Raw genomic sequence first — 13,327 nt, forward strand, 5'->3', positions numbered from 1 at the left:
TCATTCTGGAAAAAAAACTGAGAAAAAAACAACTCAAAACTTTGACCTAAAAAAGACCTGAAATTAAAACAATTGTTAATTTGGAAAATATTGGATTGGTCTCACCAGATGAAGAATACTAAAAGAAGTCCCAGATAAGAGTGCCGAATAGTCGATTCCAATTAAGAGAATGAATGTCTTCTGACTAGTGCAAAAAAACTAATAAGTTGTCTTCAGGAAGAAAAAATTCAAAGGTGTATGTATTTGTGAAATTTCTATGCAGCTGACTTCTGTCTTTATCAGCTGACTTCTGTCTAAACGAACTATATCAGCTCTAAGGGAGCTGCCCAGCACTAATGCCCTCTGGAAAATATAATTGCCACAAACTTTGTTTGAAAGCAATTACTAATCTCTGGAATTAACAGCCTTGACTGTTACAATGACTTCATCGTACCCTACCTTTTGGTCCATATTATCGTTGCTGCATGTATCTCGTTTTGATAACTTGTGGTCGTGATGCTGGTGAGAGTGACCATGCCGGTGGTGATGATGATGGCCATGTCCATGTCCACGGCCTCCGTGATCATGCGCGTGATGATCTAAAAAACATTTGAATCAAATATGGCCCAATAACAGCAAAAATGCGACAAACATGCAACTTACGGCTAAAGATGAACATTCCAATTATATTGATGAAAAGACCAGCCAGCCCTACGTACAGGACCAAATCTGCATCTTGAACTGGCTCAGGCTCAATTATTCGTTTAATGGACTCAATGAAGATTGAAAAGCAGAGTGCGAGGAGAAACACGGAATTAACCAGGGCTCCTAGAACTTCTGCTCGAACCCATCCAAATGTATTTTTTGGAGATCTCTTGCTAGCCATACGTACCGCAAGCAATCCAATTATTAGAGAGATTACGTCGCTCAGCATATGGAAAGAATCAGCAACGAGAGCCATGCTGTTTCCAATATATCCAACAATAAGTTCAACGAAAAAGAACAGTCCGGTAAGCACCAATTGGAATATTAGTTTAAATGATTTGCTGTGATGTACAGGTTTCTTGCTTCGTTTCCTTGACAGAAACTCAACGTCTCCCGGTGAGTCAAGCGAACTAGGGTTAAAGTTTTCTCGCCTCTTTCGACAACCCATGGTTATATCTACATACAGTTTATCCTACACTAACAGGTCACATCTGAAATAACGTTAACTTTTTTGTAAAACATGTTGTTGTTGTTGTGACTTTTCGGCATCAAGCCGAGGGGATTGCTCCCATAAAGTTTTGGTAGAAAATTAGGATTCCAAGTTCATTCTCCAGGATTTTAATTAGATTCAGTTTTCGAAATTAGCAAATCCTGATTTCTGGTGCAGTTTCTCCCTCTTCATAAAAATCGATATGGTCAGGTATTGGTTCTTTCACATTTTAGCCAATATTATTGTACATTTTTCACAAGGGCATAAAATGCGCCATGAACAGGAATCATTTTCATTGTACTCTAGAAACATTCGCCAATATATCACGGTGAGAGTTTTCTTGTTGATACTGTCTGCGTTGGATAGTAGAGTACGCTGCAAGATGTTCAACAAGTGTAGTGTGCGGTCAAAGAAGTTACAATCTGCTTTCTTTACTCTTCCTTTTTTCACTACGAACTCGTTTTTAGTGGGTTGTCTTGTCTCCTCTGATAGGATAGTCGGTCAACTCGGGGCAGCAGGTCAACTCCTATATACATATTTAAATTAGTAGTCAAACGTCAAGCATCGTAAATAAATCAACATAAGAGAGGGAATAAGAAAGGGTGTCGAATGTTCCATGCCAAGTTTTCCACAGTAGAATAAGGTCAGCTCGCGCGATTTGATAGCAAATTGGATACAAATTTAGTTTTCAAAGTGTCTCGTTGTAATCCTCAGACCTAATAACCCAGCGCAACACTTTGCGCTGAAAATAAATGGGAAGTGATTTTGAATCAGAATTGCAAAATATAGAAACCTTTGGGACAACAGACTCCCTTACTCTGAAATGGTTCATGTTGACGCTTCTACTGCTGGAAGACGTTTTAAAGCATTCGATACCTTATCGGATTCCATTGATTGTCGAAGACTTTGAATTCAATCACATCTCGTTTTCAAGTTAATTTCCTTAAACGCTCCCGAATTGCCTTTGACTCAATGGGCAGTTCGTCGAATTTGCACCTGATCCGACGATCGAGTGTTCTAGACAAGGTTTTCCTTACCGAAGCGTTGCTTTCACTTTCTGATCTTGAAGTGAGTAAGGCATTATCAATTCGCAAATCATAGCCAAACAACTGCAGAAATATGAAGCAGTATCGTGTGGAACATACATGTACAATAAGCTTCAATTATGCGCGATCACACACATGAGCACACTCACATCCACGCTGCATACACACACGCACATATTATAATATCCGTGCACTTTATGCTGATACTGTTTTGGGTTGGGGATTTTCGAAAGCACTTTACCTCTCGGGTGTGAGCTCAAGAAAATGTTTAAAGTCAAGGACTTTATTCAGTATAAGAAATAGAATTGTTGAATAAAAGTAAGAGTTAAAAGTTACAGAGTTAAATTTACAGAGTTAGAGTCTTGAAGAATAAATTGATGAGAACTGTTGTTAAAGAGATAAATAAGAAATTTTATTGCATGGGGAAAGGCAGCTGATTTAATGAGATTAAGTTTTAATTATGGTGGTCGGATGAGTTTATATCATTGGTTAATTTATCTTGGTTTATTTCACTATTTTTTTAAAAATCAATTTGGGATTTTCTCATGATTTTGTTTTACCCTGTTTGTCCCTGTTAGTTATACTAACAGATAACAGATTTAACTGCTTAACAAACCCCGTCAATAACAAACAATTCTTGACGTATCCCGTCAAGGTCTGAATGCGTGATGTTTTCTATCGTAATTTAAAATGCTTTAACTTTTTTTGTTAAAATCCGCTTTACTCTTGATTACATCTGTTTCTAATTTGATGCTTTTTTAATTTGTTAAAAATTCGAATTCATGTTGCAATTTGTAATTTAGAAGCATGTCATTGTTTCTGCTCTTAGTGGTACTACACTGTCTCCCTCTCAAAAAAAATTGAGTGTTCCACCCACTCAGAAGCTTCTTCATGGTTCCATATTTGAGTTCAAATACTCTTCTGCTTTCTCTATTTCAAATTTATCATAAATACTCCGGGCTTTCTTGTCCTCTATAATAACATTCGCCTGCAAAATAATCTTGAAGAGGTCCTCCGGGCCACGCTTGTCCGGATGACACAGCAAAGACAACGTTTTGTAGTGTTTCAAAAATTTGGTGGTTGTTGCCCCCTGCGGCAAGAACGGCAGCTCCTATATATTGGGTGGTCGACTGAAAACTGTTTGTGGTGCATTTATAGCCTCCAGCTTCCTCTGGATGACCTTTCTTGACGTCTGCTCCATTTTCACCCTACTTCGAGGCTTTCTCATATCCTCCTCGACATTCTCCAGCTCCCGAACTAAACACTCCCGCTCATCTACTGGAGCAATGCATTCCCCTGTTTTGCTTTCTGCTTCGCTTTTAGTATCCTCCAACTTTCTGTTCAACAGTTTAGTCTGCCTCCTGCAGGGCTCCCGTTGATTCATTGCGTTTACAAGTAATCTTTTTTTCTCTAGAAGTTGCTCGTGTACCCTTTGACCTTCTAGTTTTAACTGCCGAAGCTCATCTTCGAGCCAAGCTCCAGCAGTTCCCAGCATTTCGCTGTTGTTTGTTTTTTTCTGTTCCTATTAAATTTTATCTCGCAGCTCATTCAGTTCCATCAAATTGACTGGAGCTCTGTCCAAGATATTCAGGGGTTGAAGTTGCGTCAAGGGTACTACATATCTAGTACTGGACGTCACTCCAACAATCCTACAAACCTGAGGCCTGACGATTGACTCTACTTCCTAGAGCTTGGGTAGGTAATAACAGTAATCGCCCTCTTTTGGCTGTGCCATTCCTACGTATTACGAAATATAAATCGAGTGTATCAATTTCAATTTCGGCTATTTTGGGAATAGATTCAACTTTTTTTGCTTTTACAACTACAAGTTTTGTATCACCATCACACATATCAATTGTAGTCTTTTTATTGTCAGATTTTGTTCCCTAGGACAAAGTTGTGTTGTGTGAGATGATGAAACAACTCTAATTTTCCCATTGGATTAATGGGCTGCAGTGCAACTAGAGGATTGGTGCCACTGCGAAGCATATCGATTGACTGGAACACACGCATAATGCAAATAATGATTTTCAAGCCGATAAAGAATAATCATCAAGCTTATGATGACTTCACTTTCCACATGCCAGATTATTACCAAGGTAAAATAAAAGCTAAAAAATCATTCCACTGAAGCCCGTATCTGAAGTCCATGTTGAAATGCTCTAACATATCATGTTCATATGAGCCCCCTTGTCACAGGAAAACCTCTTTTTCTGTTACTGTTTTGCTCGAGTGTCTTAAACTTTTGGCTGTCATGCTAAGTTCAAGGTCATCATCATCATTGAACAATCCTTCCATTGGTTTATTACTAGACCAACTGACGTTGACTTTCGACGTGTAGTCCCAGAGCGTTTTGTTGACTTTAAAAAAACTTGGTGTGCGTTTCCCTTTATTGGCGTAGTTAGAATCATTGCTCTCTGAAATTTTTCTATGTGACGTTTCGATTGGTCTGTTTCCTTCAAATTTTTGAACATACCTCAAAAATCCCACACAAAGAGTTTATATATAGATATATATATAAACTATATAGATATATATAGATATATCTGTCTCAGATATATCTGTTGGTAAGAAATTACGTTCCTCGATCTTCAAGTTTTCATTTGTGTAATACGAGTTTCTCTGGTTTGTTTCAAAGGGTTCAAAATTGTCTACCTGTTTGCTCTTTAAATTATAAAAAAGTTCCTTCAGTTGTTTCCCTAGTTTGAATGAACAAATATCTCATGAATATTTGAGCATTTATCAAGATGTTACATTTTTGTTCACCTTTTGGATTGAGCCAGGCCACGGGGTAGCCATAGTTCGCAACCTTCTCCACGCCACATTTCATGATTGTTTTGATATTATCTGAACAAACACTGAATCGCTTCCGCCACCAACCATTGAATCCCATTAAATCTTTCCTTAGGAGCTTAAAATTTGAAGTCAACGAAACCTGGTAACACCACTTTGTTTCCCTGCCATCGTTTTTGGCAAGCTGTTTCTTTTAAAGGCTAAAGCGTTGGAGTTATTTGGGTTTTTTTGTTGAAGTATGTTGCATCTTTATACCAACCAATTTTTTTCAGTGCAGATACAGTATATGCGGCTCTGTACATGCAGTATTTTAGTTTACTCATGCTGTTCTCAGAGTAGAGGAGACTTCCATGATATGTGACGTTTCGAATTTTGTCCGTTCAGAAATGATCTGAAAATGATCTCAAAATCATAACCCACAATATGAAAACGATCGTGAAAAACCTAAAATACTAAACAGTTGAAGAATTTTCTAGTTCACCTGCACGTTCAAAAGTGAGTTCTACGCCTTCTGCATTTTGTTGTATCACCTGTTTCAAAAAATACGTCGTTATCAACTTTTTCATCTGGATCGTTATCCTTGAATAAAAAAATAGTCTTTTGGTTTCCGTGGTCTTGTTATACCCTTTGCACTTCTTGTTTGATATCGTCGTTCGGTAACATTTTGCGAAGCAGAAGCCGTGCTTCCGTTTGGAAATTCTTTGCCTACACTTCTTTCGGTTGTTTCCACCAGGCTATTCCCTTCTGCTGTGCGGCTACTTTGGGCGCAGTATCTTTGTGCTTCTGCTCTTGTCTTTTGTGTTAGTAGTTATTGATTCTCTCGTACTCATTGGTGTTTCAAATAATTCTTCCTTGACTGTCTCATTGTGAGATTCAGTACTAGGGTTAACCTGACAATTACTCCTTTCAGGATTAACTTCTCTTGTCTCATTCATTTCTGGAGTGACTACTTAAATTTCCCCAAATTTGGCGTCCTCCGTAAAGTTAATTTTTGGTATTCTCTTTTCACCCTTTGCATTTAGATTCTTTTTTATCAGTGGTAGCACTTCTAATGATAAAACTTTTGAGTCATTCCTAGTGGACATTTTGTTGTTTTTTTGTTTTCACATCTTCAATAACAAAGTTTAGATCGTTGATTATTTCACGTATGACTTGCGGTCCACTGTTATTGGATTTCAAATTCTTTGTCTGGCCATTTCTTATGGTGGGGTTGAACAACATTACCAAATCATCTACTTCATATTGTGGTCCAAATGTGCTACGGTCATAGTAGGTTCTTTGTCTTTTTTGCTCCACATCCATGTTTCACTTACCACTTCAGGGCACGTTTGTAGTTTGTCCTTCAAGCGACCAACATAATCACTTAAGGTCGGGTAGATTTTGGTTTGTATTGCTTGATACATGCAATCAATCGGCAGTGCGCATGAGTTTCCACATTGGAGATAAAAAGCTGTACTTGGTCACAAAATGAATTGATGATCTGTACGCCATCATTTCTAGCGGAAGGTATTTGCTCCGGGTGTTGTGAAGTTCACCCAAATATTTTGCAAAACTCTCTTCGATTGTGCGATTGTTAAGATGAATCATTGCGTTTCCTTTAGGATGATTAGCTTTTATTGCTGTCCTGTTAATTCCTGGTTCTTTACACATGTTCTTAAACAATTTCTTCATAAAGATACTGCATTTGTCACTATGGAGATTTGACGGACAACCAAACCTTGAAACCCATACAATTACAAGGGCCTTAGCTACTATTGAAGATTCTTGGTTGCTCATGGGCATTGCTTCATACCATTTTGTAAACTGATCTCCAAGTAACAGAATAAATTTGTTTCCACTTGACTCGGGTAAGGTCCCATTATGTCCTGGGCAATTTGCCAAAACGGGTGACTCGGTTTCCATGTTGTCAGGCTGTGTATGTGTTTTGGGTGTGGTGACTTTTTTTGAAAGCATGCTTAGCAAGAATTTACCCACTCGTGAAAATCTTATCTCATCCCGGGCAAATAGAATCGCTCTCAAATGTCTGAGCCATACCAAAATGTCCGCAATGTTCATGAAGGAAAAGTAGAATTTCAATTAAAATTGATCTTTGAATAACTGTTTGAGTTATGTTGTTAAATTTGTCAAAATGTTTGTTTCTCTTATTTAAATCATTTTCTATTCGTAAGTTTCTGAAATCAATCCAAAGTTTCCACAATGCCCTGTAGGCGCCTGCCATGTTTTTCTTTGTGGACGTTTCCCGCTCTCAATCTGAATTCTCATTATAACAAATTAGGCTTTTTTCTAATGTTCAACCGGTTGTTCCACAGATTTCCCTAGTCCAATGGACCAGAAATTTTCGTCTTCTGTGTTTACTTGGTTGACTTGATGGCCATCATTGACTTCGTCTTCAGTCTGTGGAACTCTCGACAGACAGTCCGCGTGAGAAATTTTTTTTCCCGCTTCGTAATTGATTTCAAAAACGAACTGTTCCACTATCCAGACTATCCATCTGGCCAATAATCCGTCTGGTCAATAACAATTAAAATTTTTTTTTTGCAGAAGATAATTTCGGAATTGATGTGTGAGAAACCTATCGCAGAAAATTCTCGTTTTGTCGCAAAAAAGTTTCGATAAATTTTGCTGAGCGTTTTGCTTGCGAATGCAATAACTCTTTCAACCCATTGTTGTGTTTGGGAAACAATTGCGCCAATGCCTAACAGAGAAGCATCGGTGGTTAACGCAATAGGATCCGTGTCATTTGGATAACCCAAAATTGGTGCTTTCTTTGTTTTAGTTGTTGAATTGGTGATTCACACTCTTTAAAAGAAATTCGTTCTTTTTTCATAGCTTGAACAGTGGCTCTGCTATTTTTCCAAAATCTTGTATAAACCTTCTGTGAAAACAAACTAGTCCTAATACAGCTCTCAATTTTTTATTGTTCGTGTGCTTTTCATTTTACTGACTGCAGCTAATTTCTCCAGATCCACTTCGACGCCTTTATTTGATACAATATGTCCCCGGAAACCAGTTTTTCCTGAAAAAACTTACATTTCAAGCCTTTTATTTTCAATCCAGCATCCTTAGGTTGTCCAAGTAGGAGATCTTGACGGTTGATTTTGTCCTCAAAGGATCTACCGAAGATGAGTATGTCGTTCAGGTATACTAAAGCCACCTCATATGAGAATCCCGCCATGATTAACTTCATTAAATTTTGGAAAGCTCCTGGCGCTGACTCCAAACCCATCGGTACTCTCCTCCACTTGTAGATTCCCATTAGAGTTACAAATGCTGTCACGTTCTGCTTTTCTTCACCCAGCGCCTTTGGCAAATGTCCCGATTTCAAATCGATATTGGAAAAGTAACCACTTCCGTCTAGAGAGTCAATCACGTCCTTAGCTCATGGTAGCGGCCAAATTCTTTTCTCGATTTGCTTGTTCAGGCCTCTTTAATCGACAACTAGTCTGTAGCTGTCATCTTTCTTTTATACCAATATTGATGCTGCTGCCCAATAAGAATGAGTTGGATCAATTAACTTTGCATCTTCTAGATCTTCGACAATTTTCTCATTGCTTTTCTTTTATCAAAGCTCATACTGCAATGTCTTCTTCTGAACGGCTGTGCATTTTTGTTGAGTTTAATTTGGTGTTTAATTTTGTCACAATATCCTCTATCATTCGAATTTCGGGAGAAAACTTGTTGATGTCTCATGAGCAATTCCTGTACGTTCTATTTCTGTTGAATCATTAGATTAGAACTTTCCAAATTTGCGTGTTTTCTCATTTGAAATGTTTCCTATTTTTTTGGCTTATTTTGATTCGTGAATATTCAACTCACAACCAATTTTTTTTCAAGATAGCTTCCTACGTTAGTTCTTTTATACACGGTCACTTGTGCGTCCGTTGGAATTAAAACTTCTGTCAAACAAGAACCATCTGTCAATGATAGCATACAGGCGGCTAAAAGCAAACACTCTTTATATCAAAATCTTCAGTTGATTCCAATTATTCCTCCACTCCAGGAATTTCTCCTCCGTTTTCTTGAGCTAGACAAATTCTCATCAGACATTCGGTTTTACTCTGTATATAAATGTTTTCTCCCACAATTGGAAAAACCTGAGAACCTTGCTTTTTCACTGTAGTAAGCAGTATTGAAACTTTAAAATGACTGCTATACAGTTTTTCTTCTTGTAAGTTCAGTAGACATTTAATGGTTTTCTGGAAATCAATTCCCAGCAGATTTTTCTATACCTTCGTCTGCCGTTATAACAAATTCTTGTTCAACCTCCGGTAGTCTTGGTTGCAACTGTACTAACAACGTTACTCTTCCTATTATTTTGACAGCTGAGTTATTGGCTGTTACCACTCGTTTTGTCTATCTTTTCACAATTCCCGGTTTGACCAACTTTTCGTAAGTGGACAAACTCAAAAGCTATGTACTACTTCCACTGTCTATTAATCCATTGCATCTGTTCCCATGAAGTATGATTTCTGCATTTAGACAATTGAATGTTTTGTTGAACAAACTCTATCGACATTACAGTTCTCGGTGGTTTTCTCTTTGAAAGGGCAGTTTCTTTTCAAGTGTTGGGAAGTTCAGCATAGGAAACAATTTCGACAATTCCTCTAAATTTGTCCCTCGTGTCCACAGGTTTCACACTTTTCTCCTGGAGGGTTCATCTCTTGCGAAAAATCTGACTCTGTGGCTAGGTCCAGGCGTTGGGAAACGCCGCCTATCGCTTAACCCGCGATCCTGTTGTTGTCCTCTATCACCCCACCGTCCTCGAGAATTACTTCGTTCCCTTGATTGATTCCAACGGTTTTCACGCTGTTTGTCATCTACTGACAATTGGTTTAACAGCTTGGTGACGGCCTCCACTAAATTTTTCGTTTTATCTCGCCTAATAACCGCAACTTTTGTTGCTTGCTCTTCCTCTTCTATTCTGTTAACAGCTTCCAGATGCAACGCTAGTTCCAAAGCTACTTCGATTTTCATATACTCCTTTCATATATGTCGCCGTCTTGCTTCCAGAGATCTAACCTCACCGGACTATGGCTAATTTTTTCCAGGAATCCTCTAAAAACCAGATGATCTCTGATGTCTTGCGATTCCGTTAGATAAGCCTTCAGAACCAACTGCTTTAAATCTCCGAGATAGTCTGTCAGTTTTTCTCCTTGTTGCTGTACGCAACGAGCTGGTCACCCCCGGAACACAACCAATTTTTGCTATAGTGTTCTCGGAAAGCTTCAACGCACTCATCATAGTTTTCTCTTGTAGCTTGGGGTAAAGTGCGATAGAATTCTATGGCAGATTTTTGTAGCCTAAGTGCAAAATAATGCGGTAGTTCTTAAATTTGGCGGGCTGGATCTCCCTCTGATCTTTCCCATTTTTGTAGTTCCGCTAGAAGTTCAAAGTGCGTCACGTAGCTGTCCAAGTCGTTTGAACCAGTGAACGCTTCAAGTAATAGCATTCTTGTAGTCGACCCCATTGCAATTTCAACCTTCCCTTACCTTATTTATACACTTTTCATGACCACTTTTGATGTTTAAAAGACTATTTCCTCTAAGATCTGTCCTTTCTGCTTTTTACTTTCCAGGAAACTTATATTAATTGATTTTATTTACTGTTTAGAAATTTAAATAATTAATCTTTTTGCTTCAAAATTTAAAAATTTCATTATACAGATTTATCATTGATGACTGTCCCACCTAAATTGTTCTAATTTTCGAACTACTTTCAGCCCAACTGCTATTTTTTTTCTTTTTAAAATAGTATTTCTCTATTTTTTCTGCGATAATTATTTCAAGAACAAAACTAGGTGATTTTTTTCTGTTATTATTCGATTTTTGTGTAATCTGATTGATTTAAACAACCATAATTTTTGTTTACATCACAATTTTGCTGCTGTTTTTTATCACTTGTTGTTTTCGTTTCGCTGTTCGCACTCAACAACTCACAAATACAACTAGAATAGCAATAAAATTTTAACAAAAACAAGCTGACAAAACTAACAAAACGACTGGAGTGGTGCGCACTATAAGTTACCAACAACAACAAATTTTGCGTAATTTTGATATTTCCACTTACTTGATTTGTTGTACTGTTTCCCCTCGCTGATATAGTGTTCTCTTTTCCACAACGAGTAATAGCTAGCTCCCACACGAGTAAAATCACACTAGGAGGTTCCGGTGACTTGCGATGAGGTGATTCTGATTTGTTATCCCAAATCTTATTGTTGATCAAATTTTAATTTGATTCACGAAATCTTTTTCCTGTTTTTGATTTAAAATGCTTTTCTGGTTTGTGTTTCCAACGAAAAACTTTTTTACAAATTGTTGAAATATTTAATTGATTTTAAATGTCTGTTGACAGTATAATATCCGTGCATTTTATGCTGATACGGTCTTTGGTTGGAGTTTTTTGAAAGCATTTCACATCTCGGATGTGAGCTAGAGAAATTGTTTATAGTCAAAGAATTTATTTAATGTAAGATTTAGAATTGCTGAAGGAAAGTTAGAGTTAAAAGTTACAGAGTTAAATTTACATAGTTAAAGGTTTGAAGAATAAAATGATGAGAACTGTTGTCAAAGAGATGAATTTGAACTTTTATTGCTTGGAGAAAGGCGGCTGACTTAATGAGATGAGATTTTAGTTATGGTGGTTCGTTGTGTTCATATCAATGGTTAATTTATCTTGGTTCATTTTTACCATTTTCTTTAATCGGTTTTGGACTTTTCATGATTATTTTCGCCAGCATGGGTCCCTGTTAGTTAAACCAACAGATAACCAATTTACCTGCTTGACAAATCCCGTTAAGAACAAACGATCCTTGACGTATCTCGCCAAGATCTAAAGTCGTGTTGTTTTCCCATCATAATTAAGGATGCTTCTGCTTTCTCCTATCAAATCCGGTTTACTCCTGATTACATCAGTTTCTAATGCTTAATTTTGTTTGTGGAAATTTTAAATGGTTTTTTCATTTTTTAATTTCCAAGCACGTCCTAATTTCTGTTCCTATTGTTACTAAAACACTTCATAATACAAACATATATATATATATATATATATATATATATAAATATATATATATATATATATATATATATATGTATATATATATAAATATTTATATATATATATATAGAAATTTATCCACTTATATGTATATGTATAAATATATATATATATATATATATATATATATATATATATAAATATAAATACATATATATATATATATATATATATATATATATATATATTGAAGAGCACAGTTTAAGTAGTGTATTTTCTGGTTAACTTCGTTTAGTTTGTTGTAAAAATTTTTTAGGAGAGACAACAATAGACAATTAGCCCTATGACATATGACGTCAGAACTCAACGGAGCAGTGTCGATCACTGAATCCAGCAACAAATCATATTGTTTTCAATTTGAGGTGAAGATTCAGATTGACAACATTGAAAAGGTAAATTAAATCAGCTCCGCGATATGAGTGTATGGTTATTCCCTTACATAATCATTTCCATTCCAGTACAGGATCTGTGAGGAATGTTGTCTCATCACCTCAAACCAATGAAGCAGTATCGTCTTAATCACACGTGTACAATCAATTTCAATCACACACAAACAAACACAAGAGCACACTCAGAGCCATAAAGCATACACACGCTTGAACGCACAAACGCTCAAATATATAAGTTTATATATATATATATATATATATAAATAATAATATATATATATAATAAATATGTATATATATATATATATATATATATAAATAAAAATAAATATATGTATATATATAAACATTTATATATATATATATATATATATAAACATATATATATAAATATGTATGTATATACATATATATATATACATATATATATATATATGTATATATATATATATATATATATATATATGTATGTATATATATATATATATGTATATGTATATATATATATATATACTTATATACATATATATAAATACATATATATATATATATATATATTTATATATTTGCGTTTGTGTATGATGATGAGTGTCTATGAGTGTGCTCATGTGTTTGTTTACGAATTATTGAAACTGATTGTACATGCGTCATCCATACGATGATACAGATTAGTTTTTTTTCCCCAGGTGAGGAGACAATTCCTTGATCGGATCCTGCTCTAGAAAACTTAATGTTTATATATTAGTACCAGCAGTACGGTCCAGAGAGTAGTGCTCCATTTGTTTTTCAGATGAAGCGACAATTTGCTTCACGGATTCTGCACTGGAATGCACAAGGTTATGTACTTGGTACAAGCAGGAGAAAGTAAATTG

General features: G+C 36.1%; 1 protein-coding gene across 1 annotated transcript in view; it reads right to left on the minus strand.

Moving 5' to 3' along the window:
- LOC142344637 (cation diffusion facilitator family protein 1-like) overlaps positions 1 to 1,220 on the minus strand; it is a 41,888-nt gene extending 40,668 nt beyond the window's left edge. Inside the window, exons 1-2 of the mRNA XM_075396451.1 lie at positions 643 to 1,220; positions 439 to 578 (exon numbers count right to left, since the gene is read on the minus strand). Coding sequence (XP_075252566.1) covers positions 439 to 578; positions 643 to 1,132 — 630 coding nt within the window. The 5' untranslated portion in view covers positions 1,133 to 1,220. The remainder of the gene's footprint in view (positions 1 to 438; positions 579 to 642) is intronic.
- Between the last annotated feature and the right edge of the window lie 12,107 nt (positions 1,221 to 13,327).

The sequence above is a fragment of the Convolutriloba macropyga genome, chromosome 8, assembly GCF_964194025.1.
Source record: "Convolutriloba macropyga chromosome 8, txConMacr16.3, whole genome shotgun sequence".
In the NCBI taxonomy this organism is placed as follows: domain Eukaryota; kingdom Metazoa; phylum Xenacoelomorpha; order Acoela; family Convolutidae; genus Convolutriloba; species Convolutriloba macropyga.